We start from the raw sequence: 26896 nt of genomic DNA, 5'->3' as shown, positions 1-26896 counted from the left end.
TAGGTCAACTTTCTTGGTTGCAACTTGTTCTATACTGATGTTTAAGTCGTGATATGAGTAATAAGCTTTTCCAACTAGTTACTGCTCAGGCATGACAGGAATTTTAACAAGACCAAGAACAAAGGTCTGCTTTTCTTTGCAATGGAAACTCTGAAGGTTATTTATGGCTGTGATTGAGCAAAATCCCACAGCACTTCTCTAAAATATGATCTTACATACTTTGACTTAAAGATAGATAGATAGATAGATAGATAGATAGATAGATAGATAGATAGATAGATAGACAGACAGACAGACAGACAGACAGACAGACAGACAGACAGACAGACAGACAGACAGACAGACAGACAGACATAGATGTTTTTATTTGAAATTCAGTTCTTCATGTCGTGCATTATGAATGCGAACAATATAAAAAAATTCTGTATATGCATTTAACAAATACACATGCAATGTTTTTTCAACTGCAGGATCTTTATTGAATTTACTGACTCTTCTGATTTATTTTTACTTGATCTGATTCACATCAACATCAACACTCTTGGAGGAGTCCACCTTTTTTCCATTCACATAGATCTCTTCCACAGTGATGGTCTTTGTAACCACTAAAAAAGGAAAACAAATGGATTTATAATAACTTGTTTTTCTACAAAGGGGAAATATTTTATTGATGTTAAAAAATAAAAATGTGTCTTACCTTGCCTTGAGCTTTCACTGGAATTGCTGAAAAGAGAAAAGTTATAGGTTAGTTATATATTTTACTCGTAATGTTCTCATTATTTCGTCTGCTTGTTTATACATCTTGACCAGCTCTCACCTGGCAATCTCCCCTTCTAGCAGCCTCCTGTACTCTACAATCTCTGCCTCCAGACGGGTCTTGAGATCCAGAAGCGTGCCGTACTTCAGTTGCATTTCAGTGATATTGTTGGTGAGATTTAAAATCTGAGCCTCCCAGCCTTTGATCACGGCCTGGAGACCTGCTAGCTGGGCTGCATAGCGTTCGTTAGTCTCTCGCACAGTTGCTTCCAGAGAATATTTCTGTTTTGGAGGATGAAAGGGTTTTGCTTTGTGTTTTGAGGGGTTTATTTTTTCATTTTTGTAAAAAAAAAACACAAATAAGTGAGAGGTAAGACATACCATACTCGAATGGGACTGAAGCTCAATTTTAAGTCTCTGCAAGGTACTTTTCAGTTCTTTAATCTCAAGGCGGGATGCCCCAAGGCTGGATGAATTGTCCTCTGCAACCTTCTCCACCACCGTTATCTGGCCAGAAACCCAATGTCAAATGTTTATTGGATTCAATTAAAAATTAAACAAATTGCAAGGACTTAAAATTTCCATCTCACCTTGCTCTGGTACCATTGTTCGAGTTCCCTACGATTCTTGGCAATAACTCCCTCGTAGTGTTCCCTGATCTCTTCCATGACCTTGTTTAGGTCTATGGAAGGAGGGCCATCAAACTCCACGGAAATGCCGCCAGCCTTCGAGTTCCTGTGCATGCTCATTTCCTGTAGTCACATAAGGGGAATGGTTCAATGCAAGAATTTTTAGTAAACTTTCATTTCTTTTTTTGAATGACTAATGTCTTGCTGTGCTGTATAGGGAGTGTTCATAAGGTTTTGATGTTTTTGTTTCTATTTTGAACGCATCTGTCCTATATTAGCTTATTAAACTTGGCCACCGGGTAACAACTAATCAGACTCCACTTTTCTCTCCAGTTAAATTATCGTTTGTTCACAGGTAACACTCAGGAGAATACAGCAACATTTTTTTCTGTCTAAGTATGGACTTTCACATCTTCTTTCCAGAAGGGTTCATGCGTCCATGGGACTATATTCTTGCTCTTTCATTGTCTGATTAATTGAAGAAATAGTGACTTACTGAGTTCCCTGTTTTAAACTGTTTAATTAGTTTGTTTTTGACAGATTAATAATTATTTTCATTATATCTATCCTTGAAAATTTGTTGATGTAGCTTAATTGCTTCTATTTTGGTCACTTTATGTTACCTAAGCTGTTCTTGTGATGCATTTAAAGACCATTGGAAAGTTTAAATTTCCTGTAATTTCCCCCTGTATCCAATGGGGCGTTTAAGTACTGTTGGAATTTACTGTATTTGTAATTAAGAGAGATAGCCATGTTTTCTCTTTATTTGACCCTTAAGTTTATAGACTGTTTTATGTTTTTGTGTCTGTGCTAGATAAAATGAAGCAATAGGCCAATATATCAAGGAAAATAGGCTTTGGAATGTAAAAAGATGTAATGACAGCAAAGTGAAAAACCAAATATGGCGGAAGTGTTCTTTTAACTATAAAATAGCATAATTTCTGTGGTTCTTTAGAAGACTCTTTATATCATCTTTTTTGATGACAGCAGAAAACTATGATTAGGATGATTTTGAACTCAGTTTTTTTTTATTACCAAAGAGTATTTTTTGGCTCTCTGCAGACTTGGTATGGACAAACAGGACTTTTTTCAGGGTCTCTTGATTTTCTCTGCTGCCTTACCTCCTCGTGGTTCTTCTTAAGCATGATGAGTTCATCCTTCAGTGACTCGTACTGACTCTCCAAATCCATTTTTACCAGATTAAAATCATCAAAGATCTTCTTCAATCCAGCGATGTCAGCCTCCACAGCTTGCTTCATGCTCAGCTCGTACTCGTACCTGAGAAGATTTGTCAAGAGAAGGTAGAACAGGTCGGAGACTCTTAAAGGGCCCATTGAGAGCTTGAGAAAAAAGATAAAATAGATACCAAGGAGCAAATACTAAGATAATTCACTCACTTTGTTTTAAAATCATCAGCAGCCAGTTTTGAATTGTCAATCTCCAAGTAGAGCTTTGCATTGAATGTAGTAGCATCTCGGATCTGAAGAAGAAAGACAAATTTGTAAAAAAAAAACAAAAAAAAAACCTATTGTTTTGGATTTCTTTTTACATATTATGGTTAAACGGCAATTAATAGAAAATGTGTACATTTCTAAATGAATCATGTTGAAAACATTCACCTTGTTAGAAGTAACCTTTTGAGTCTTTTCCCTCCTACCTTATTCTGTAGGTCAGCGATGGTGGCGAAGTAGCTGCTGTAATCACGGGTGATCACAGTTTTACTTGAGTACCATTCTCTGATCTGCTTTTCGAGTCGCTCATTCTCCTTCTCCATTGAATGGACCTTCTGAATGTAGGAGGCCAGACGGTCATTCAAATTCTGGAGCATGAACTTCTCGTTGGCATCAACATGGAGGTCAAGTCCATCAGTGAGACCGAAGCCATTAAAATAGTGCGAGCCACCGATCTGGGATGTGGAGATACGGGTGTCACGACCCCCCGCTCCACCGTAGACACTCAGAGTTTGGCGGATGGACCCCTGTCTGTAGGATCTGGAGGTAAAAGACATCTTGAAGAGTCTGGATCTGGACGAGTCAGGATCTGAATGAGTCAGGAGAACTGGAGATGATCTGCAGTACAAAACATCGGCAGGTGCTCTTGTTTTATAGTGAACACCTGCAGTAAAGGTGGGAGGTGTTAAAAGAATGAATGCAAAAAATAAATAACTCTTTACACTGCAAACTGTTAATCATCTTGGGTGTGGAGGCAAATGATTAGGGGGCTGATTACTATCTTCTCTAGTCAAACTTGTGATTCCACATTGTTTTTTTAATTACCGAAAGGCTGTCATGAGATGAAAACTGTTAAAAAAAAATGTACGCGGATCTGAAATAAGATAAAAAATAGATATGCAAAATTGTAGAAGCCACCTTGCATAATGTTAATAATTTAATCCAACTATTTAATTTGATTAAAATTAAATAATTTAATCAAATAATGATTAAATTGGTAGTTTTGGCCCAGCACACAAAAAACAATTGCATAATTGACTTCAGTATTAAACCAATTTGGTTAAGTTTGGGGTAGAAAAGTTGCACCTATTGTGCCCCATCATCTTTTTTTTTTTTTTTTTTTTTTTATGACAGACCAGATCTAGATTAAAAACAACATCCAATTCTAAAATATTCAGTTTGGACAAAGGTAGATGTGTCAAAAACCATTTTTAATCACTTGTATCTGTAAATGTCCCATTAGATCTCAGTGCTGCATTTGATCATCAGTTCAAACCCCAGCTCCAGCTTTTATTGTCATTGTGACCTTGGGATATTGCCTAGTGATGGTGGTCAGAGGGCCCAGTAGTGCCTGTGTACGGCAGCTTCACTTCTTTCAGTGAGCCCAAGAGCAGCTGTGGCTACATTGTAGTTTGCCCCCATCAGTGTGTGACTGTTAGTGTGAATGGATGAATGGCTAAATGTAGTGAAAGTACAAGCCATATACAATTTAAGCACTAAGGGTTAGGGTGAGGGTCACAGTAAGGCTGCAGAATGGGTTTGAAATTAATGGAAGTCAATGGAGAGGCCCCCGCAGAACTAGAGAGACAGGTTTGTGTGTGTGTGTGCTCCTGCCTTGTAATTATAATGAGGACAATCTTTCTGATTTCACCATCAAATTGAAGAACGGTTGTTGTTTCTGGTCATCACAAGCTATACTGCTAAGGGTTTGGTTTAAGGCTAAGGAGTAAATTGAGTTTAGTTCAGGGTTAGGGTGAAGTATACATTTCTAATGTGCAGGTTTTTGCCATGCAGGTTTTCTTTTCTCCCTCTGTTTATTAAAACATAACCTTGCACAAAACACAGGGAGATTTCATTGAATTGACCTTTAGTTCTGCAGTAGCAGCTTTTCCAAGCAGCTCTTTTTCAACAGAGCCTGAGACACGTCATAGTTAGGATGTTTTGCTGTTCATACTTTGTTTTTTCATATCTGCATCAGTCGTTTGTTAAACTGATGAACAGGGTGAGGCCAGAAAAGAAGCCCAAGGAATGTTTCTTTTGATTTCTAAAACTGTTCTATTCGACCAGTGCAGCAAAAGTCATCTATCACCATGGATTCTTAACAAATTCCAGTAAGTCCTTACAGTTATCTGGGAATCTTCATGAAAAGGCAAAAAAGTAAATAAGGGGATCATTAGATCCATCTGATCCAGCTCTGTTTCAGCTCCTAATAAAAAGCACTAACTCAAAGTAGAAAAAAAAGTGCAATCGTTATCTCTTAAGCCTTCAGGTCCCTTCCATCATGTCTTATCGTGACAAACTTCTAACAGCACTTTCCGCCTGTCTTTTTTAAACGCTTAAGGAAACAAAATGTTGCTCTACCTGAATCTTCTTAAGTACAAAAAAACCGTCAGGAGTTCTTTAAATTCAGTGTCAGTCGTTTTAAAAAAATTAAAAGGCTTAATTAAAGTTAACTCAGAAGCTCAGATACTGTACAAGAAAATTAACTAGTTAGCATTTAAGGTATTTATACACGTTCCTTTATTATCCAAAATGTTGATTAATTCAATGTCTTTCCTATTATCATAGCCTTAAACACATCTCTTATTTCCAACAGATATGACTGTTTAATAATTAAATGGTTAGTCAAGTGATCAATTGAAGAAATGTACTAAATGTATCAAATCAATGTATACTTATCTAGACTATTTTAGCATGTGTGGTGGAACCAGTGAGTCAATCAGTTAGTTAGTGCATGGGCGTAGGTTTGCATAGGGACTGTGGAGTAGATAGCTCTGACGGGTTTGACTGTAAGGGGCTACAACGTCTTTATCAGCTGTTACTATTCTGGGGTGTCGGCCAGAAGACTACTTAAAGCCAGGTTAAATAATCAGGTATTTAGGTGAACTTTGAGCTGGTTGATTTCCCTTACACATCAATAAAGAGACAGGGTTTATGCTTCACGTTTCTTGTATTAACATCACCATGACGCTCCATACAGATGGGGGAAAGAGGGTCTTTCAATTATGAATGCACACCAATCTGAATGTAATCCCACACGGGCAGCAGGCTAAAAACAGCAGCCTATGTCTCACCGTGCTCTCTACCGTCTCTTTCATAGACTGAGACAAGCTACCCTTTGCTGGCAAAGATCAGCAAATGCTAACAATAAACCAAACTCTGTATAAAGGCACAACACAAACACAGCCTTTTGTACAGGGACCTGCCCCTACCAAAATTTTGGACTGACCTACTTGTTCCTACCAACAATTCTATGTGAATAACATGTTTGTAATTTACAATGCAGCATTGTAAATTACAAACATAGGAATTTGGGTTTTTCATGAGCTGTATGACAAAATCATCTGTATTCCGTAAAAGTAAAAAAAAAAAAATCCACTGGACTTGGTTTCCAAGATTTGAAGACGGTTCGCCACCTCTCCAGGAAGCGTTCTCAATTCAAATGTCTGGATCCGCAGTGAGTTTGAGTCTTCTATAAACAAGGCCTTGTATTGCTTGGAAACATGCAAATGGTAACCGATGAGTGGGTCATTTGGTTCCATTGTTAGCCTGTAATATCTGAAACCTGTCTATGATTCTGAAGGTCGGTCATTAAAGGGGGGGGATGGCCGTTAAGAGGGGAATTGTCTCCTGTAATACCTGAAACCTGTTTATGATTGTTAAGGGTCGGTCGTAAGGGAGGTATCGTTCACCGGCTGGAGCGGGGAGGTGCTATGTTCCTCTGTGATGGGGTGGGGGGTGTGGTGATATCTGGAAGGGATAATCTCCATAACTGAATTGTACGTTTTTGGAAGCTGGAATCTGAGTCCACCACTTCTCTTTAAAGTTGTTTTTTCTCTCTTAACATAGATGGCTTCCTTCACGCCCCTCTCAAACCACCTATTTTCTTTATCCAGAATGTGAACATTCTGGTCCTCAAAAGAATGCCCTTTGTCCACAAGGTGTAGGTGTACTGCGGAGTCTTGTCCAGAGGAGGCCGCTCTTCTGTGTTGGGCCATGCGTCTGTGGAGAGGTTGTTTTGTTTCTCCAATTTAAAGATCAGAGCATTCCTCGCTGCACTGAACAGCATATACCAATCCGCTCATATTTGGTCTGGGGGTTTTATCTTTAGGATGCACTAGCCTCTGTTTAAGGGTTTGGTTTGGCTTGAAATGTACTGGGATCTTGTGTTTGGAGAAAATCCTCTTGAGCTTTTCAGACACTCCAGCAACATAAGGGATTGTGATCTTTTTGCGTTTAATTTTGTCATCGCTATCTTCTGTCACGTGTCTTTTGGATTTCCTTACTGATTTGATAAATGGCCAGTTTGGATATCCACAGTTTTGGAGAGCATCTTTGATGTGTTTCTGTTTTTTGTGCTTCCCTTCTGTTTTAGTAGGGACATGTTCTGCCCGGTGAACCTTACAACACCGGGCAAAAGAGGTTTTAGAAACTTATTAAAACTATGTGTGTTTAAGCTAGAATTGGTTCTCTTTTTAACAAAGCAGTGATCTAAACATTTTTCAAAAGGCTTGAAAGGTTCATCTTGACTCTTCAAAACATTTTTACTGTGGCTTAGATTATTTAGTCAGTGGTAAAAATATTTCTTCAGGAACCTTTGTGTCCCCCCATGCAGGCTGCTCTAAATTATAATGGTGTTTGAGTCTTTGAGCTACTATAGGTCGTCTTTCTTGGTTGCAACTTGTTCTATACTGATGTTTAAGTCGTGATATGAGTAATAAGCTTTTCCAACTAGTTACTGCTCAGGCATGACAGGAATTTTAACAAGACCAAGAACAAAGGTCTGCTTTTCTTTGCAATGGAAACTCTGAAGGTTATTTATGGCTGTGATTGAGCAAAATCCCACAGCACTTCTCTAAAATATGATCCTACATACTTTGACTTAGAGATAGATAGATAGATAGATAGATAGATAGATAGATAGATAGATAGATAGATAGATAGATAGATAGATAGATAGATAGATAGATAGATAGATAGATAGATAGATAGATAGATAGATAGATAGATAGATAGATAGATGATAGATAGATAGATAGATAGATAGATAGATAGATAGATAGATAGATAGATAGATAGATAGATAGATAGATAGATAGATAGATAGATAGATAGATGATAGATAGATAGATAGATAGATAGATAGATAGATAGATAGATAGATAGATAGATAGATAGATAGATAGATAGATAGATAGATAGATAGATAGATAGATAGATAGATAGATAGATAGATAGATAGATAGATAGATAGATAGATAGATGTTTTTATTTGAAATTCAATTCTTCATGTCGCGCGTCATGCATGCGAACAATATGAAAAAAATCAGTATATGCATTTAACAAATACACATGGCCTGGAGACCTGCTAGCTGGGCTGCATAGCGTTCATTTGTCTCTCGCACAGTTGCATCCAGAGAATATTTCTGTTTTGGAGGATAAAAGGGTTTTGCTTTGTGTTTTGAGGGGTTTATTTTTGCATTTTTGTAGAAAAAAAAGCACAAATAAGTGAGAGGCAAGACATACAATACTCAAATGTCCCATTAGATCTCAGTGCTGCATTTGATCATCAGTTCAAACCCCAGCTCCAGCTTTTATTGTCATTGTGACCTTGGGATATTGCCTAGTGATGGTGGTCAGAGGGCCCAGTAGTGCCTGTGTACGGCAGCTTCACTTCTTTCAGTGAGCCCAAGAGCAGCTGTGGCTACATTGTAGTTTGCCCCCATCAGTGTGTGACTGTTAGTGTGAATGGATGAATGGCTAAATGTAGTGAAAGTACAAGCCATATACAATTTAAGCACTAAGGGTTAGGGTCGCGATTAATGGGTTTGAAATTAATGGAAGTCAATGGAGAGGCCCCCGTAAAACTAGAGAGACAGGTTTGTGTGTGTGTGTGCTCCTGCCTTGTAATTATAATGAGGACAATCTTTCTGATTTCACCATCAAATTGAAGAACGGTTGTTGTTTCTGGTCATCACAAGATATACTGCTAAGGGTTTGGTTTAAGGCTAAGGAGTAAATTGAGTTTAGTTCAGGGTTAGGGTGAAGTATACATTTCTAATGTGCAGGTTTTTGCCATGCATGTTTTCTTTTCTCCCTCTGTTTATTAAAACATAACCTTGCACAAAGCACAGGGAGATTTCATTAAATTGACCTTTAGTTCTGCAGTAGCAGCTTTTCCAAGCAGCTCTTTTTCAACAGAGCCTGAGACACGTCATAGTTAGGATGTTTTGCTGTTCATACTTTGTTTTTTCATATCTGCATCAGTCGTTTGTTAAACTGATGAACAGGGTGAGGCCAGAAAAGAAGCCCAAGGAAGGTTTCTTTTGATTTCTAAAACTGTTCTATTCCACCAGTGCAGCAAAAGTCATCTATCACCATGGATTCTTAACAAATTCCAGTAAGTCCTTACAGTTATCTGAGAATCTTCATGAAAAGGCAAAAAAGTAAATAAGGGGATCATTAGATCCATCTGATCCAGCTCTGTTTCAGCTCCTAATAAAAAGCACTAACTCAAAGTAGAAAAAAAAGTGCAATCGTTATCTCTTAAGCCTTCAGGTCCCTTCCATCATGTCTTATCGTGACAAACTTCTAACAGCACTTTCCGCCTGTCTTTTTTAAACGCTTAAGGAAACAAAATGTTGCTCTACCTGAATCTTCTTAAGTACAAAAAAACCGTCAGGAGTTCTTTAAATTCAGTGTCAGTCGTTTTTAAAAAATTAAAAGGCTTAATTAAAGTTAACTCAGAAGCTCAGATACTGTATCAGAAAATTAACTAGTTAGCATTTAAGGTATTTATACACGTTCCTTTATTATCCAAAATGTTGATTAATTCAATGTCTTTCCTATTATCATAGCCTTAAACACATCTCTTATTTCCAACAGATATGACTGTTTAATAATTAAATGGTTAGTCAAGTGATCAATTGAAGAAATGTACTAAATATATCAAATCAATGTATAATTATCTACACTATTTTAGCATGTGTGGTGGAACCAGTGAGTCAGTCAGTTAGTTAGTGCATGGGCGTAGGTTTGCATAGGGACTGTGGAGTAGATAGCTCTGACGGGTTGGACTGTAAGGGGCTACAACGTCTTTATCAGCTGTTACTTCTTTGGAGTGTCGGCCAGAACACTACTTAAAGCCAGGTTAAATAATCAGGTATCTCTACCGTCTCTGTCATACACTGAGAGAAGCTACCCTCTGCTGGCAAACATCAGCAAATGCTAACAATAAACCAAACCCTGTATAAAGGCACAACACAAACAGCCTCTTGTACAGGGACCTGTCCCTACCAAAATTTTGGACTGACCTACTTGTCCCTACCAACAATTTTATGTGAATAACATGTTTGTAACATAGGAATTTTGGGTTTTTCATAAGCTGTATGACAAAATCATCCGTATTAAGACAATAAAAGGCCTGAAATATTTCAGTAAGTGTGCAATGAATCTAAAATATATGAATGTTCAAGTTTTATCATTACATTATGGAAAATAATTAAATTTATCACAATATGCTAATATTTTGATAATGAGCTGTATACCATCGCACAACAAAATAACCCATGCGTGAGAAACTGCCGCGCCAAGAGTAGAAAATCACTCTCCTCGTGTCTAAATGTCACACCATTAGACCAGTGTTTTTCAATCCTGCTCCTCAAGGCACCCTGCCCTGCATGTTTTAGATGTTTCCCAGCTTTCACACACCTGTTATCAATTGATAGCAGATCATCAGGCTTTGCTGAACTGCAATCATCTAAATCAGGTGTGCTGAAGCTCAGAAACATCCAAAACATGCAGAGCAGTGTGCCTTGAGGACCAAGGTTGAAAAACACCCGTTTAGACAGCCTATGCCTGACGTCCCAGAATTTTCTAAAACGTCGGCATATGCTGAACTTTCTATGTATTTTTTTTTTTATTTTGGGCATATGCATAGCGTATTCATAACAATTCCAGAGGGTATGTCCAACGCAGCCTAACTTATGCATAACGCCCGCCAGCGTAATGCCCATGAAATGTCACAAGCCTGAGGAGTAATGTGCCAGGAGGCGCCCAGCCTGAATAAAAATATGTCTTTAGTCGTGGTATTAACCTAGCTGCTGTTTACCACCTGCCAAAAAAAAAAAATAAATAAATAAAAAAAAAGAAAAACAAGGTTTGCAGTCGCAGCAGATCGGGGTCATGTCTGCTAGGAAGTTTGTTGCTCGTGGCCATGGGCGTGAACACAGGGAGGATCCATCACACTCACCTTCTCTCTCACCCCATGATGGGGATGAAGTCTGGAGGAGAACTGAAGATTTCCTCCTGACAACCCCATTTTATACCAAAACGCTGCCGATATGGCATTATACCGTAGCTGTATGTAGAAACACGTTCAGTGGTCCTCTGGAACACATCAGATACGTTAGTGTGGGCCACTATTAAAATAAACATAACTTAATCAGAAGGAGTTTGTTGGTATTATGAGGCCAACATGATGTTTAATCATTTTTAATAAAATTTCATCATTTATATAGGAAAAGCATTTTAGATGTAAATTTGACATCCTTGTTCATATTTCAGATTAGATATAAAAATAAAAATTAAGCCCATGAAAACAAAATTGATAAACGGAAGTTGATAAACTCTAAAAATTTAAATAAAGATTATTTTAGTGCAACCCAGATTCGTATATCATATGATGATTGGAATTACTTATTCAGAATATTCAATAAAACAACATGTAACATGAGAATATTTAACATAAAAAATGAATTTACAACATATCAAGGGTGGTATATTCTACAAATCCAGTACTCAGGGCCGTATCTACCATTGGGGATACCTATTTTTCTTAGCCAGAAAGGCCAACCTTGTTCTCTGACAGCCACCAGAGGGCAGGAGGGGCCAAATACCCAGGGCAGCCACACCCGCACCCCCGGGAACCTCAACAGACCCCAGAGACTGCCCATCCACCGACCAAGAGGTGTGTGTGGTTTAGTACTCACTGCATGCACCCCTGGACTGTGTCCCCGGTCCCATCCTCCCCCAGACCCTGCCGAAACCACCCCGACAGGGAGAGATGCTCACACAACCCACCCAGCCCCAACACCCATCACCACACCCATTTGGGGACAACCACAGCAAGCTAACCCCCCCCCCACCCCCACCCTAAACTGCACAGGATTTGTGATTCTAGTTGCTTTACCATATATTTATTGTGAATTGCAACCTTGAGTTGTTGGTATTCGAAAAATGTGTTACTGTTTGTTTCATGTAGTGTAACTGTGTCAAATGAAATGAATTCCCCATCCTAAACTATGTGTTCTACATGCTTTATCCTTTGTTATATACCATAAAATTGGGCATTTTTTGGTTTTGCAGGATGTCAAGGTTGTTCCAGATGGGTGTTAAATTGCAAGGAAAGAGTGAAGATTTGGGAATTTTAAATATTATATTATTAAAAATATTATAAAAAAAATAATGCAACAGTTTGCATTTGCTTAATCATATTTAGTTACTTTAACACAAGTGCTTTATGTCCTACCTTGCCAACATGAAACAATTGTGTTAAAGTAACTAAATATGATTAAGTAAATGCCAAAAACGGTTGCTCCCACCAAGCTGCCAGAGAGGAGCTGATGTTGATGCTTTTAAAACATTTTTGATGTTTAATGCTCGGACTGCTAAATAACTGGTAATTCAGAAATTTCCAGATTGTCACAGAATGTTTGTTCAATGTCCATCCATTCTTTCTCTCCATGGTTACTTTTAAACCAACGTGTGATATAATGCAGCCTATTGGCTAAGAAATAGTCCTGGAAGTTTGGTAACTCTAAGCCACCACAATCTTTGGCTTTTTGCAGAGTTTTTAAGCATATTCCTGTGGGTATTTTTTTCCATAGAAATTTAGAAATACAAGAATCTAATGACTCAAATAAAGCAGAGGATGGTCTTGTCGGGATAATCGAGAACAGGTAATTTACTCAGAAAGGACCAATCTTTTTAAGTTCTGATTTTTGACCTCAGTATTTTTGGCCCCTGCGTACTGCCCTGCCAGCACTGTCAAGCTCTGACATTTTATTTCCATAATTTACGAGGTCCAACAATAAAAATGGCCCACGCCCACCTAGCATAGTTGAGGTCTTCATCCAAAGTTGTACCGACAACTATGGCTAAGGGTGAAGAGGCACCTTCCACTTCACTGACAGAATCTTATCCGATGGGGATTGGGAGCAGAGCGAGCATTGATGTTAGGCTTAACTGTAACGGGGTAGCATCTCAAACATTAGCTGAACTGCTGGCTAATGCTACTTCATGAGGACGTTTGTAATTAGGAAATAACAGTGTTGATTGACTAGCTTGCTTCATATTACCGATTAGTTGCAAATCCAAAAGGCAAATCATTTAGAGTAAACTTGTAAATGTTATTTGATATGTGAGCAATATTAACCTCAGCAAAAACCTTCTCTGCCTCTGATTGGCTGACTGGTTGTCATGCCTAAAGTTAACCAATGTAAAAGCAGTGAGTACTAGCCAATTGGAAGCACTTCACCATCCTTGGAAAAAATGGGAAATTTGGGTTGGAGTTTCTGCTTATTAGTGCAGAACACGGGATTTAGAAGTGAGTATACACAATGCTGATGGAAAAATAAGTGGGTATACGCCATATACCGGTGTAACCCTGGACTACACTAATGGCCTTATGCATACATGTGATTACTTTTGAATTTTGCACAAAGGTTCTGCTTGTTTTTTTTTTTTGCTTGTTTTATTTAGTCACCTGGAGTATTGCTAATAGCTTTCACTATGGTGCTCTAAAGAGTGATAAAGCTGTTGAGGTGACTGGTATTTATCCCTAATGTGGCCATCAATATACACTGGTTTTCACCAGTTTTCATTATAAATGTAAAAAAACATATTTTACAAGGGTTTTATGTCTTTAACAAATACACATGCAACATTAATTTAACTGCAGGATCTTTATTGAATTTGTTGACTCTTTTGATTTCTTTTTACTTAATTTGATTCACATCAACATCAACACTCTTGGAGGAGTCCACCTTCTTTCCATTCACGTAGGTCTCTTCCACAGTGATGGTCTTTGTAACCACTAAAAAAGGGGGAAAAATGTATTTATTATTTATTTATTTCTACTTCTTGTATTTCTATTTAAAAAAAAAAAAAAAAGTTTCTCACCTTGCTTTGAGCTTTCACTGGAATTGATTGAAAAGAGAAAAGGTATAGGTTAGTTATATATTTGACTCATTTTGTTCCCATTATTTCTTCTTTTACTTTATACATCTTGACCAGCTCTCACCTGGCAATCTCCCCTTCTAGCAGTCTCCTGTACTCTACAATCTCTGCCTCCAGACGGGTCTTGAGATCCAGAAGCGTGCCGTACTTCAGTTGCATTTCAGTGATGCTGTTGGTGAGATTTAACATCTGAGCCTCCAGGCCTGTGATCACGGCCTGGTGACCTGCTAGCTGGGCTGCATAGCGTTCGTTAGTCTCTCGCACAGTTGCTTCCAGAGACTGTTTCTGTTTTGGAAGAAGAAGGGGTTTTTGCATTTCTTTTTTGCCATTTTTGTGCAAGTTTGTAGAAATACGGACAAAAATATTTGGTTTTGGACTAAACATAAAAAAGGTGAGAGGCGAGACATACCATACTCAAATGGGACTGCAGCTCAATTTCAAGTCTCTGCAAGGTGCTTTTCAGTTCTTTAATCTCAAGGCGGGATGCCCCAAGGCTGGATGAATTGTCCTCTGCAACCTTCTCCACCACCGTAATCTGGCCAGAAAACCCAATGTCAAATGTTTATTGGATTCAATTAAAAATTAAACAAATTGCAAGGACTTAAAATTTCCATCTCACCTTGCTCTGGTACCATTGTTCGAGTTCCCTACGATTTTTGGCAATAACTCCCTCATAGTGTTCCCTGATCTCTTCCATGACCTTGTTTAGGTCTATGGAAGGAGGGGCATCACACTCCACGGAAATGCCACCAGCCTTCGAGTTCCTGTGCATGCTCATTTCCTGTAGTCACATAAGAGGAATGGTTAAATCTGTGAATCCAAGAATTTTTATTAATCTTTCATTTCTTTTTTGAATGAGTAATGTCTTGCTGTGCTGTATAGGTGTATGTTTTTGTGTCTCTGTTAGTCAAACTGAAGCAATGGGCCAATGTAGCAAGGAAACAAGACTTTTTGAATGTAAAGAGATAGGATGACAGGACAGTAAATAACCAAATGAGGCGCAAGTGTTCTTTTAAATATATAGTATCATAATTTTCTGTGGTTCTATACAAGGCTATTTGTAATATCTTTTTTACATGACAGCAGACATTTTACTCTTTAGCTTTGTAACAGCTCAATTCAATTCAGTTTATTTGTATAGCGCCAAATTCACAACACAAGTCATCTCAAGGCACTTTACAGTTCAACCTGATCATACATTCAAATTGATACAAAGTGTTCTATCTAAGGAAAACCACTTGATTGCATTGACTCATTGATTCAAATACAGTCCCTCACACTGTCCCTCACAGTTCTAATTGTGTACTGTCTCTTTAAGATTCTGGTATAAGGGTCTGGTAATGCTACGCACCACTGCTTCTCTGTAAAACGCGCGGGAGACGTGATGCAGAGAGCTACATGTAATCAGACGGACATATAAATTACCTAGTTTCTTTGTAAATTTTACGGGTTGTTTGGACTCTGCTCATATGTCATGTGTGGGAATATAGCAGCCGCTAACAGGGCTTTTGTAAGGTTGGCGAAGAGTGTGTTTTATTAAAGGACAACACCATAGAAAGCGTTACAGCTTGTTATTGTAAATGATCGCTAACAATGATTATGATGATTTTGAACCCAGTTTTATTCATCATCAAAAATTATTTTTTTGGCTCTCTGAAGATTTGATTTGCTCTGCTGCCTTACCTCCTCGTGGTTCTTCTTAAGCATGATGAGCTCGTCCTTCAGTGACTCGTACTGACTCTCCATATCCATTTTTACCAGATTAAGATCATCAAAGACCTTCTTCAATCCAGCGATGTCAGCCTCCACAGCCTGCTTCATGCTCAGCTCGTACTCGTACCTGAGAAGATTTGTCAAGAGAAGGTAGAACAGGTCAGAGACTCTTAAAGGGCCCTTTGAGAGCTTGAGAAAAAAGATAAAATAGATACCAAGGAGCAAATACTAAGATAATTCACTCACTTGGTTTTAAAATCATCAGCAGCCAGTTTTGAATTGTCAATCTCCAAGTAGAGCTTGGCATTGAATGTAGTAGCATCTCGGATCTGAAGAAGAAAGACAAATTTGTAAAAAAAAAAAAAAAAAAAACCTACTGTTTTGGATTTTTTTTTACATATTATGGTTAAACGGCAATTAATAGAAAATGTGTACATTTTTAAATGAATCCTGTTAAAAACATTCACCTTGTTAGAAGTAACCTTTTGAGTCTTTTCCCTCCTACCTTATTCTGTAGGTCAGCGATGGTGGCGAAGTAGCTGCTGTAATCACGGGTGATCACAGTTTTACTTGAGTACCATTCTCTGATCTGCTTTTCGAGTCGCTCATTCTCCTTTTCCATTGAATGGACCTTCTGAATGTAGGAGGCCAGACGGTCATTCAAATTCTGGAGCATGAACTTCTCGTTGGCATCAACATGGAGGTCAAGTCCATCAGTGAGACCGAAGCCATTTAAATATTGCGAGCCACCGATCTGGGATGTGGAGATACGGGTGTCACGACCCCCCGCTCCACCGTAGACACTCATAGTAGTTTGGCGGATGGACCCCTGTCTGTAGGATCTGGAGGTAAAAGACATCTTGGAGAGTCTGGATCTGGACGAGTCAGGATCTGAACGAGTCAGGAGAACTGGAGATGATCTGCAGCACAAAACATCGGCAGGCCCTCTTGTTTTATAGTGAACACCTGCAGTAAAAGTGGGAGCGGCCTGAGAGGTGTTAAAAGAAATGATGCAAAAGACAACCAACTCTCTACAATGCAAACTGTCCATCATCTTGGGTGTGGAGGCAAATGGTTTGGGGGCTGATTACTATCTTCTCTAGTCAAACTTGTGATTCCACATTGTTTTTCAGCATTACTGAAGGGCTGTCATGAGATGAGAACTATTAAAAAAAATGTATTTCAAATTAAAAAAAGTTATGCAAAACTAAAGTAGCCACTTTTCATATTGTTAATGATAGATTAGATTTGGTAGTTTATCCAAGACCAGACAAAACAAAAAACAATTGCGTATTCAACTATTAAACCTTTTTTAAAGGGTAGAAAAGTTGCACATATGGTGCATTTTTTTCACCAGTAAGCAAATCTAGATGAAAAGAACGTACAATTGATAAATATCCAGTTTGGACAAAGGTAGGTATGTCAAAAAACATTTTTAATCCCATTTTCAGCTGTTTGCTTTAAATGCTTTGCCTTATCATGCACTGCAAATAACTATGTATGTATGTATATATATATATATATATATATATATATATATATATATATATATATATATATATATATATATATATATATATATATATATATATATATATATATATACAGTATGTGTGTGTGTGTGTGTGTGTGGATGCACTGTTGATATATATTTTGACTATTGTGTCTCCTCTGTATTAAAGTTTAACTTATCTTATTTATAAAGCACTTTTTTCAAGTCATTTTTGTGGAGACCTACATAGATCATCATTCTATCATCATTCTACAATTCACAATTCTCTATAATTCTCTGATTCAACCCAAAAGGACAAAGTGAAGTTTTACATCAGTCACGTTTTTGAACGTTAGTGCCGACTTAAGGAATGAAATGGACTTAAAACTGGATGCTTAGGTCGATGCTTCCTTTTTTAACTTTTAAGTTAAATATCTGGTTTGGTTATCATTAGCAATTGGAAACCTTTGCAACTTGCTGGCAGTACAGAACAGGTGTGGCCAGGTGCACCACCTACTGCCCAGAAGGTGTTACACTTGTAGCCATCACGTTTACCCGACGGCCTTTCTGGATAAAATAGTCTAAACCTCTGAAAGAATTTTATTTCTGAAACTTTTTATTTTATTAAATTTATTATCAGTTTGTCACATTTGTTACTCAACAGCACAGGCGTAACTTTCTGAAGGACTGGTGTGGACATGTCCCCACCAATATTTTCTGCTTTTTTCTCCTTTCCGCTCATTTACTTTAGCAAAAAGTAACAGAGGTTTGGTGTAGCTGTCTGTCTGAGTCAGTGTTTTTTTTTCCTCTCTCCTGCTGCTCTCGTGTCCCGCATCTCGTGTAGCATCATCCGATCTGTCAATTTGAGACATCTGATTTTCGGTGGCATTTCACTGCGTACAGATTCGCTACATGGTTGGAGGAGACACACAGCATTACTCAGTGAATATTAACTGGCAGCTATTTCGATGAAATAACAGGGATCATGCCAGCAAAAAAATCTGTTTGTTAGACATACAGAGTTTTTTCAGCTAAAAGTGGCAACAGATTGTAAATTTATACAAGTTAGTAATATAATGCAAGAAGCTCGAGAAAACACAGCCTGTTCTTCTTTACTAACTTGGCTTCTCAGAGGACCATAACTCCCAGTTACAGGTTAAAATGTTTTCTTATTAAACAAACAGAATCAGGCTGCAGCTTCTACATATCTTGAAATTTTGTTTCTGGCGTCATTATATTAGTAAAGAGGTTCATAAATCGTTTTAAATATAGCACAGAGAAATTTAGGGAGAGCTGCAGATTTAAAGGTGAAACAGATTTACTAGGATATGCAACACGCAATAAAATATATCTCCAAGCTTACCAGAAAGTTTACAAGAAAAAAATATGCTTACTATATTTAAAATGCAGCATATCCATATCTTTCTGTCTGGATGGATGGAATTGAAATTGTATTTCTAGAGATGCAAGATATATCAGTTTTGGCATTGGAATCGGCTGTTATTCGTTATGAAAGCGTTCTGGTTGAGTAACCGTAGGTTCATCACCCACCACCCAAGTGTTCAAACCAACTTTCATCACATAGTTACACCCTTGCTCAACAGGCTCTACCAGTGTGAGTTTACCCCCAACTACAATGTAGTTTGCCTCCATTAGTGTGTGAGTGAACGTTTGAATGACTGAATGTAGTATGAAGACTTTGGTCAAGTCCTTTGACTTTACCTTAGTGATGACCCTGTTTCCAATTTCACCATTAAATTGAAGACTTGGTCCTGAGGAGCTTTATTGCTAAGGGCTAGGTTTAGGGCTAAGGAGTGAATTGAGTTTAGCTCAGAGTTAGGGTGAGCTATACATTGGTAATGGGTAGGTTTTTAGCCATTAAAATTTTTTTTCTCCCTCGATTTATTGAAACATAGCCTTGCACAAAGAAAAGTGAGATTTTTATGAAGCTGACCTTCAGTTCTGCAGTAGCAGCTTCTCTAAGTAGCTCTTTCTCAACAGTGGCTGAGGCACAACCTAGTTAGAATGTTTTGCTGTTCACACTTTGTTATTTCATAAGCGCTTCTGTCGTTAAACTAATGAACAGGATGAGACCAGAAAAGAAGCCCAAGGAATGTTTCTTTTGATTTTTTTTTTTTTTTTGGATTTTCCATTCTACCAATGCAGCAGTGGGACATGTGGGTAAATCAGTCAGTGAGTTTATCAATATTATCAATTAAAATCTCTTAAATTATGTTCATTGTGATTATTTTTTATCATAAAAGAACAATAAAACAAACTAGAGTTTTTAGAAATTGTTGTGGATCAAATGTCAATGATGTAAACAGGAGTGTTACAATCTCTGTCATGTGACTGGAACTACGCCGCTGTGAAGACACACCCCTCCGTAGTTTTTTAAGTTTTAAAAACACTAGCTTCCCGTATTAGCGTCCTATTTTCCAGGTGGCTTTGTGCCACTAAAAGGCTAGGCAGAGTTTACAGGACAAACTCTGTCCTGTAGCTTTCAGGCCTCAAAAGGGGGGGCACAGGCCATTTTTTAGCTGAATGTCACCAAACACCTTCTTGAGAACAGTCCCTGGTCTTTGGGCAAACAAGACTGCACCCTGCCTTCCAAACAGGTCACTACCTCTTTGCCGTTCCAGTAGCAGGAGCCATGTTGTGAGTCCCATAACTGTTTTGTTCTAGCTGGCCCCAGAACCTCATATCTTGTACAACAGAAATAATCCATTCTTTCCAGTGTCAGTGTCACCATATTTGAATGCATCACTGAGTTTTCTTTCATTGTAAAACCTTGAACAGAATCTTTTAACCCCTTTTTTCACTTTTTGTATGCTTTTATTTACTCTTGCTCATTTTCAGTAGTGTTTAGTGTTTGTGTAGTTATTAGATAGTTATTATTATACAATAATGTTGTGTGATTTTTAGCTAATTGATTGTTTGACTTTATTGATCTCACAGTTGAGAAATGTACTCCTTACATCAGCACAAATAGTCAAAGAAGAAGAATGTGCCAAAGGAAGAAAAAGGTGCATGGGATATATACAGTTTACACAGTGCATCCACATATGACAACTTTCTTCATTTATGGCAGGATCACTATACAGGGTTATTGCACAGGGTGTTTACATGGGTATTTATATAGATGGATATTTATATTTGTATATATAGTTATTACACTGGGTGTCAAATATAGAGAAATAGGTTTTGCAAAGAGTAAATTGCATATTATAAAATTGCACAGTTTATTGCCCTTGTAGTGTGGCATTGTAGAGTCTGGTTGGAGCAGGGTGTAAAAGTCTTTTACTAAAGCAGCCTCTCAGCTTCTCTACAGTCTGATGCAGAGGGTGGAAGGTGTTTTCTACAATGGAAGTATACTTGCACAGCACCCTCCTCTCAGCCACTTCCTCCACTGAGCCCAGACAGTAGCCTAGGACAGTCTCTTTCTGTCCCGCTCTGCACTGCCAGGGGCCCACTTGACAACAGTAAACTAATCTGCTGCCAGTTCTTCAGCCTTCAAGGCTTCATCAGGAATGATCTGGGCAGTGTTGTCCACGTCTTGTCGGCAGCCGTACGGCTGGAATCCACCTCTTCCTTTGGTCACGGACTGAACTTTAAGACCAGAGGTTTACTTAATAAGATTATCTAACTAAATTTAAAATGTTTCTAACTGTAACATCTAAAATTGTAATCTATAAGCATTTTTTTATTATCTGCAAGTGGTAAAACAATGATTAACCATTAAACAGGCTTAGATCAGATGCAACTGGACTTAAGCTTATTTTTTTGAATGACTTATTTTTTAGTATGACACTCTTTTATGCATAAGCCCCTGATCTTTCAGAATAAACATCAATGTGATGCAAATGAAATCTATCAAATATCAGCTGACCTCATGCTAAATATGGACAATGCAATGATATAAATGCAATATAAGATTTGTTTGCATATTAATAAAGGAAAACAATATTAGTTTGTGTAAACACTTGTCTTCCCCTGCTGTTTGAGTCCCATGTAAACACTCAGTGAAAGGATATCTTGTTTACCTACTTAGGCGCAAAACAAACTGTCCCATCATCTCTCATAACCTCACTGATCTATGATCAATTATCTAAACACTCTAATAACTAAAGATGTAATGTTCTTGGATTTTAAGAAGGAACTTCTACACGTACAAAGAGAACAAATGCTGTATGTATACATGTGATCACTTTTTGCACAAAAGTTCTGTAAAAAATGATTCTTCTGCTTGTTTTCGTTAATCATTTTGAGTATTTCTATTAGGTTTCACTGTGGAACTCTAAACAGTGATGAGACTGTTGAGGTGAGTGGTATTTATCCTTACTATGGCCATAAATTAACACCAGTGTTTACCAGTTTTCACAAAAAGTGCAAAAAAAATAATTTGATAAGGTTTTTATGCCTTCAAGAAATACACATACAAGGTTAATTTAACTGCAGGATCTTTATTGAATTTGTTGACTCTTTTGATTTCTTTTTACTTCATCTGATTCACATCCACATCAACACTCTTGGAGGAGTCAACCTTTTTTCCATTCACGTAGGTCTCTTCCACAGTGATGGTCTTAGTAACCACTGAAAAAGGGGGAAAAATTGATTATTATTAGGATAATTATTATTATTGCTTTATTTCTACAAAAGGGAAATATTTTATTGGCTTTGGAAATAAAAATGTTTCTTACCTTAGTTTGAGCTTTCACTGGAATTGATTGGAAAGAGAAACATTATAGGTTGGTTATATATTTTACTCGTAATGTTCTCATTATTTCGCCTGTTTGTTTATACATCTTGACCAGCTCTCACCTGTCAATCTCCCCATCTAGCAGCCTCCTGTACTCTACAATCTCTGCCTCCAGACGGGTCTTGAGATCCAGAAGCGTGCCGTACTTCAGTTGCATTTCAGTGATATTGTTGGTGAGATTTAACATCTGATCTTCTAGGCCTGTAATGAAGGCCTGGAGACCTGCTAGCTGGGCTGCATAGCGTTCGTTAGTCTCTTGCAGAGTTGATTCAAGAGAAGATTTCTGTCATGGAAGGTTTCAAATTATATATATAAAAAAAAAGAAAAAAGAAATGGATGGTGAGTACTTAATGTCATCAGCTTTAAATTTACTGTATGAAAACAGTGAAATGCAACAATCCCTAATTGAAATTTGCACCATCAACTTATTTTTTGAATCCAAATGTACACATTTTATATACTTTGTAAGAATGCTGCATTCTTTATCTATTCTTTTCTCTAGATTGAGCTAACTATAGTGCATGCAAGGGTTTGCTTATGCTGCTATCAAAAACGGCACAGAAGCATATAAAAGTTAACCAAAAAAAGCAGCCTATTTAATTATGTTATCATTATTTTACTGTATTAACAAAACACCCAAACACAAATATACTTTATAAAATGGCAAAGATCAGGTGAGCTTAACTTTCTTTCTAAAAACTCATGTTTTTTTTTTATTAGCTCTTAGGACATAAATATGGTGTGTTAGAACCTTTAAGGTTAAGGAACAGGCCTTTAACTCTTTCTGACATCTATAAATAATCTACCTCAGGGCATTCAAACCAAATGAGTCGATGCAATCAACCGGTTTCCCTTAAATAGAAAACTTTAAAACTATTTGATCTGGTTGAATTGTTGTGAATTGTCGCTATATGAATAAACTGAATTTAATTCAATTCAAACCAAAGATGAGTCAAAACAAACAGTAGATTACACCTACAGCTTCATTTTCAAGAAAATACAGCTTATATATATTTTTTTGTTTTTTGCTACTCAAATAAAACAAATTTGATATGGTGAATGTTTAACCTAAACATTTTCATTCAAATGAGTGTATCTGTTCATAAATATTCAAGATTTTAAATTGATGGCTGATTTTTTTTAATTCTTTTTTATTGTCCTTTAAAAACAATTACCCCAGTATAAATTCATCAGAAGTTTTTTTTTTTCCACATAATACTGAAACTTTTAGGATTAACCTTTCCACTTGTTGTTGATTACATAACTTCCACTTTTAGATGCATCCCTGCTCCATCACACCTGAACCAAAAGTTCTTGTTAACATTCAGTCATTCAGCTGTGCAGAAGTTTGGCAATTGGCCATTTATTTGATTAAGGTGTGCTGAAGAAATTATGTAATTAAAAGTTGAACTGTATCTCTTAAAAACTATATTTAGGAACCATTGTCTACCCTTTTAGTGGTAATATATCAATGGTTCATCATCCCTGCATGCCATACTAAGTGGCTTGAGATCATTGAAAAGTCTTTCTTTTTGGCTATTATCTCAAAAAAAAAAAAAAAGGATGTCACAATTATCAGTAAGCAGACATTTAGGAAATTAGGTTTTAACTTTAAATAGTAAAAGAAAGAATTTAGGTGTTTCAGTTTGTGTTGTTTGCAGCAATCTTTTAACCGTACTTTAAGTCTGTGTGCCAAAATAAACATTGGGATCTAATAAAACCTCTGGAGGCTAGGCAAAATGTGTGCAAGTGTTTCTGGGTATGGTTGCTACTCTGGCATGTACTCTCTTTATTTAAACTGGTTTGGCTAATCTTTTGCAAAGGTAACAAATTGGTTAAATAAAGAAAATGAATAAACGCTTTAATGAATATTGCTGGAGCGTAAACATACCATACTTAGCTGGGATTGCAGTTCAATCTGAAGCGACTGAAGGGTGTTCTTTAGCTCTTTAATCTCAAGGCGGGATGACTCAAGACTGGATGAATTAACTTCTACCTTATTCTCCACCACTGTACACTGGGAAGACACAAAGGTTGACATTGATTACCACTTCAGTCTTTTATTGATAGGTTTTTGTAAGACTTAGAAATGCAGCTTTATGACTCACCTTGTTCTGGTACCACAACTCGAGTTCCTTGCGGTTCTTGGCAATAAGAGCCTCATAGTGCTCACGGATCTCTGTCATGATTTTGTTCAGGTCTACAGGGGAAGGAGCGTCCACCTCAACGTTAAACTGGCCACCCGCCTGAGTCTTCAGCAGAGATGTTTCCTGCAGGGGGAAATAGAACCAAATTGTTTTAAGTTATTATAGAGGTATAATTGGGATAGGTATAATGGTGTTACGTAAACAAAGAGCAGCCTCCAGCTGATGGAGGAAGAAAAGAATCCAAGGAACTGATTGAAGAGAAGGGAGGGTACCTTCTGGGAGAAGCACCATTTTGATTTTATGCATAATTCCTCTTTTTCATAAGGAATAAAAAAGAGCTAATATGTGATTTAGTTTTAAAACAATTGAGGGAGGTGTTATAGTGAAATAGCTGAATAATTCAGTGAATAGCTTCTTGTGAAAACATCAATAACTGAGTACACATAAACTAATGAAGATGAACTAAAACAATTTAAATTTTTTCCCTGTTGTATTTTAGTGCGGATCAATGGTCCTCATATCTACTCTTAAAGCTCTCTTCTACCTGGATCACAGCAGTCTAATGGTTTAATCTCCTCCTCAATGTCATGAAGGCTTGAAGCGACTGGTTATGATTGTTTTGTTGTATCAGGTATCTTGAAACATGGAAGCAAGTCAGTTTAACTTATTTGTAAATCTTGATTCATGCCCTGTCAAAGGCTTTTTCTGCTGCCTTACCTCCTCGTGGTTCTTCTTCAGCATGATGAGCTCGTCCTTCAGTGACTCGTACTGACCCTCCAGATCCATTTTTTGCAGATTAAGATCATCAAAGACCTTCTTCAATCCAGCGATGTCACCCTCCACAGCCTGTCTCATGCTTAGCTCGTTCTCGTACCTGAGAAGATTTATCAAGAGAAGGTAGAACAAGTCAGAGGGCCCTTTGAGAGCATGACATAAAAGATAAAATGGACACCAAGGAACAAATACTTAGATAATTCACTCACTTCATTTTAAAATCATCAGCAGCCAGTTTCGAATTGTCAATCTCCAGGTAGAGCTTGGCATTAAATGTGGTGGCATCTCGGATCTGTAGAAGAAAGACAAATTTGTAAAAAAAAAAAAAAACAAGTTGATGTGAAGTTGCAATCAGTGGAAAATATTAAATTTCTAACGGGATGATGTTTAAAAACATTCGCCCTTGTTAGAAGTAACCTTTCGAGTCTTTTCCCTCCTACCTTATCCTGCAGGTCAGCGATGGTGGCAAAGTAGTTGCTGTAATCACGGGTGATCACAGTTTTACTTGAGTACCATTCTCTGATCTGCTTTTCGAGCCGCTCATTCTCCTTCTCCATTGAATGCACCTTCTGAAGGTAGGAGGCCAGACGGTCATTCAAATTTTGGAGCATGAACTTCTCGTTGGCATCAACATGGAGGTCAAGTCCATCGGTGTTATTGTTGCCTCCTAAATAGGGTAAGCAGGTAGTATGGGTTGTGGAGATACGGGTATCCCGACCTCCCGCACCACCGTAGACACTCATGGTCTTCTGGCCACTGGACACCTGTCTGTAGGATCTGGAGGTAAAAGACATCTTGGAGAGTCCCAATCTGAACTGGTCAGGAGATCTGGAGAAGATCCGCAGTACAGAACATCAGCAGACCCCTTTGTTATATAGTGAACACCTGTAGTAAAAGAGGGAGGGGCCTAGAGTTTCGGTTGTTAAAATAAATTATGTTAAACATATCCAACTTTCTGCAATGCAAACTTTCCATCATTTTGGGTGTGGAGGAAGATGGTTGCACAAAGGTGGGGGTCACTCTTCAGTCTTCAAGTCAAACTTGTCATTCCACATTGTTTAGTTTATCACCAAATGGGTGTCATTGGATGCGAATAGTTATATAGATTTTTGTGGGCAGATCCGATAAAAGATGAAAACTGAATAAACATAAGAAAAACTTTAAAAGCCACTTAATATTATATTGAAAATAGATTAAATTTGGTCATTTTTGCCAAAGTGGAAAGAAGACAGCTTGGGTTTTTACTCTCAAACAAACTGCTATGGAAACTTTCCATCATCTTGGGTGTGGAGGACAATTGTTGTGTTAAGGGTGGGGGTCATTCCTTTCATTTTAAGTAAAACTTGTGATTCTTCTTCCAGATTCTGTTTTTTTAACAACAAAAAGGCTGCAGTGCTTCACACCTTGTAATATATTTACAGCACACTCTATCAGTATTGGTCTCACTTTATCAAGATGAGCAAAATAAAAAGTAACAGGTGTATCTATTGTGATGAATCAAACTCACACTTCAGATAGTCTTTAATCTTTATCTGCTAAGAAGTATCAGCATGGATTTGACCGAGTGTTTTTGATCAGTATCCTGTTGAATCATCCAATAGGGATCAATTTGCATAACCCTGTCCAGAAGGTCAGCATATTTTTTAATCTAATATGTCTTAGTATTTCAAATAGTTCTTGATGCTGTTTGCTTGTAAGAGAATTCTCAGGACACACATATCCAAAACATTACCTGAAGGAAAACAGGTAAGTTGTTTTTACCACATATTCACTATTTGGAAAAGATTTATTGCTGAAAACTGTGTGCTTGTGGTCAGTTTTATCAGACCACAAGCACAAAGTTTAAATAACAGTGTTTGTTAAGGTTAAGAAAGTCCACTGGTTTATTAGTAGTTATTTGGTCACCTTTGAAAGACTGCATTGAAAATTGTGGTCAA

The 26896-nt window shown here is 37.6% G+C and overlaps 2 protein-coding genes across 4 annotated transcripts; both read right to left on the bottom strand.

Moving 5' to 3' along the window:
- Positions 1-453: 453 nt before the first annotated feature.
- On the bottom strand, positions 454-18713 carry LOC119783295 (keratin, type I cytoskeletal 50 kDa-like). 3 transcript variants are annotated; one of them, XM_038284737.1, is made up of 9 exons: positions 18674-18713; positions 16293-16753; positions 16034-16116; positions 15758-15914; positions 14694-14855; positions 14484-14609; positions 14139-14359; positions 14018-14034; positions 470-605 (listed from the first exon to the last, which is right to left on the bottom strand). In XM_038284737.1, exons 1-9 carry the CDS (start codon positions 18696-18698, stop codon positions 508-510), a joined length of 1350 nt encoding a protein of 449 aa, XP_038140665.1. In that variant the 5' UTR covers positions 18699-18713; the 3' UTR covers positions 470-507. The 3 variants fall into 3 exon arrangements, with proteins under 3 accessions (XP_038140666.1, XP_038140665.1, XP_038140664.1); XM_038284736.1 differs by lacking the exon at positions 470-605 and adding an exon at positions 13786-13931; XM_038284738.1 differs by lacking the exons at positions 14018-14034; positions 14139-14359; positions 14484-14609; ... (3 more) ...; positions 16293-16753; positions 18674-18713 and adding exons at positions 698-723; positions 818-1038; positions 1138-1263; ... (2 more) ...; positions 2783-2865; positions 3043-3470 and having other exon boundaries at positions 454-605.
- Positions 18714-21726: 3013 nt separating this feature from the next.
- On the bottom strand, positions 21727-25822 carry LOC119783296 (keratin, type I cytoskeletal 50 kDa-like). Its single transcript, XM_038284740.1, has 7 exons — positions 25400-25822; positions 25169-25251; positions 24903-25059; positions 24147-24308; positions 23930-24055; positions 22101-22321; positions 21727-21996 (listed from the first exon to the last, which is right to left on the bottom strand). Exons 1-7 carry the CDS (start codon positions 25751-25753, stop codon positions 21981-21983), a joined length of 1119 nt encoding a protein of 372 aa, XP_038140668.1. The 5' UTR covers positions 25754-25822; the 3' UTR covers positions 21727-21980.
- Positions 25823-26896: the final 1074 nt, after the last annotated feature.

The sequence above is a fragment of the Cyprinodon tularosa genome, unplaced genomic scaffold (assembly GCF_016077235.1).
Source record: "Cyprinodon tularosa strain WSP-4 unplaced genomic scaffold, ASM1607723v1 ctg201, whole genome shotgun sequence".
Classification (NCBI taxonomy): Eukaryota; Metazoa; Chordata; class Actinopteri; order Cyprinodontiformes; family Cyprinodontidae; genus Cyprinodon; species Cyprinodon tularosa.
Note: the sequence above shows the minus strand (reverse complement) of the source record. Positions and strands in the feature narration are given on the sequence as shown.

Coding starts and splice junctions, on each gene's coding strand:
- LOC119783295 (XM_038284737.1), bottom strand. CDS start 18,698: ATGGATATGCTGCATTTTAAATATA. Junction 16,754..18,673: donor TATGCTGCATTTTAAATATA/GTAAGCATATTT, acceptor CTTTTACTGCAG/GTGTTCACTATAAAACAAGA. Junction 15,915..16,033: donor GCTGATGATTTTAAAACCAA/GTGAGTGAATTA, acceptor AAATCTTCTCAG/GTACGAGTACGAGCTGAGCA.
- LOC119783296 (XM_038284740.1), bottom strand. CDS start 25,753: ATGTCTTTTACCTCCAGATCCTACAGACAGGTGTCCAGTGGCCAGAAG. Junction 25,060..25,168: donor GCTGATGATTTTAAAATGAA/GTGAGTGAATTA, acceptor AAATCTTCTCAG/GTACGAGAACGAGCTAAGCA. Junction 22,322..23,929: donor TGCAATCCCAGCTAAGTATG/GTATGTTTACGC, acceptor CTTCCATGACAG/AAATCTTCTCTTGAATCAAC.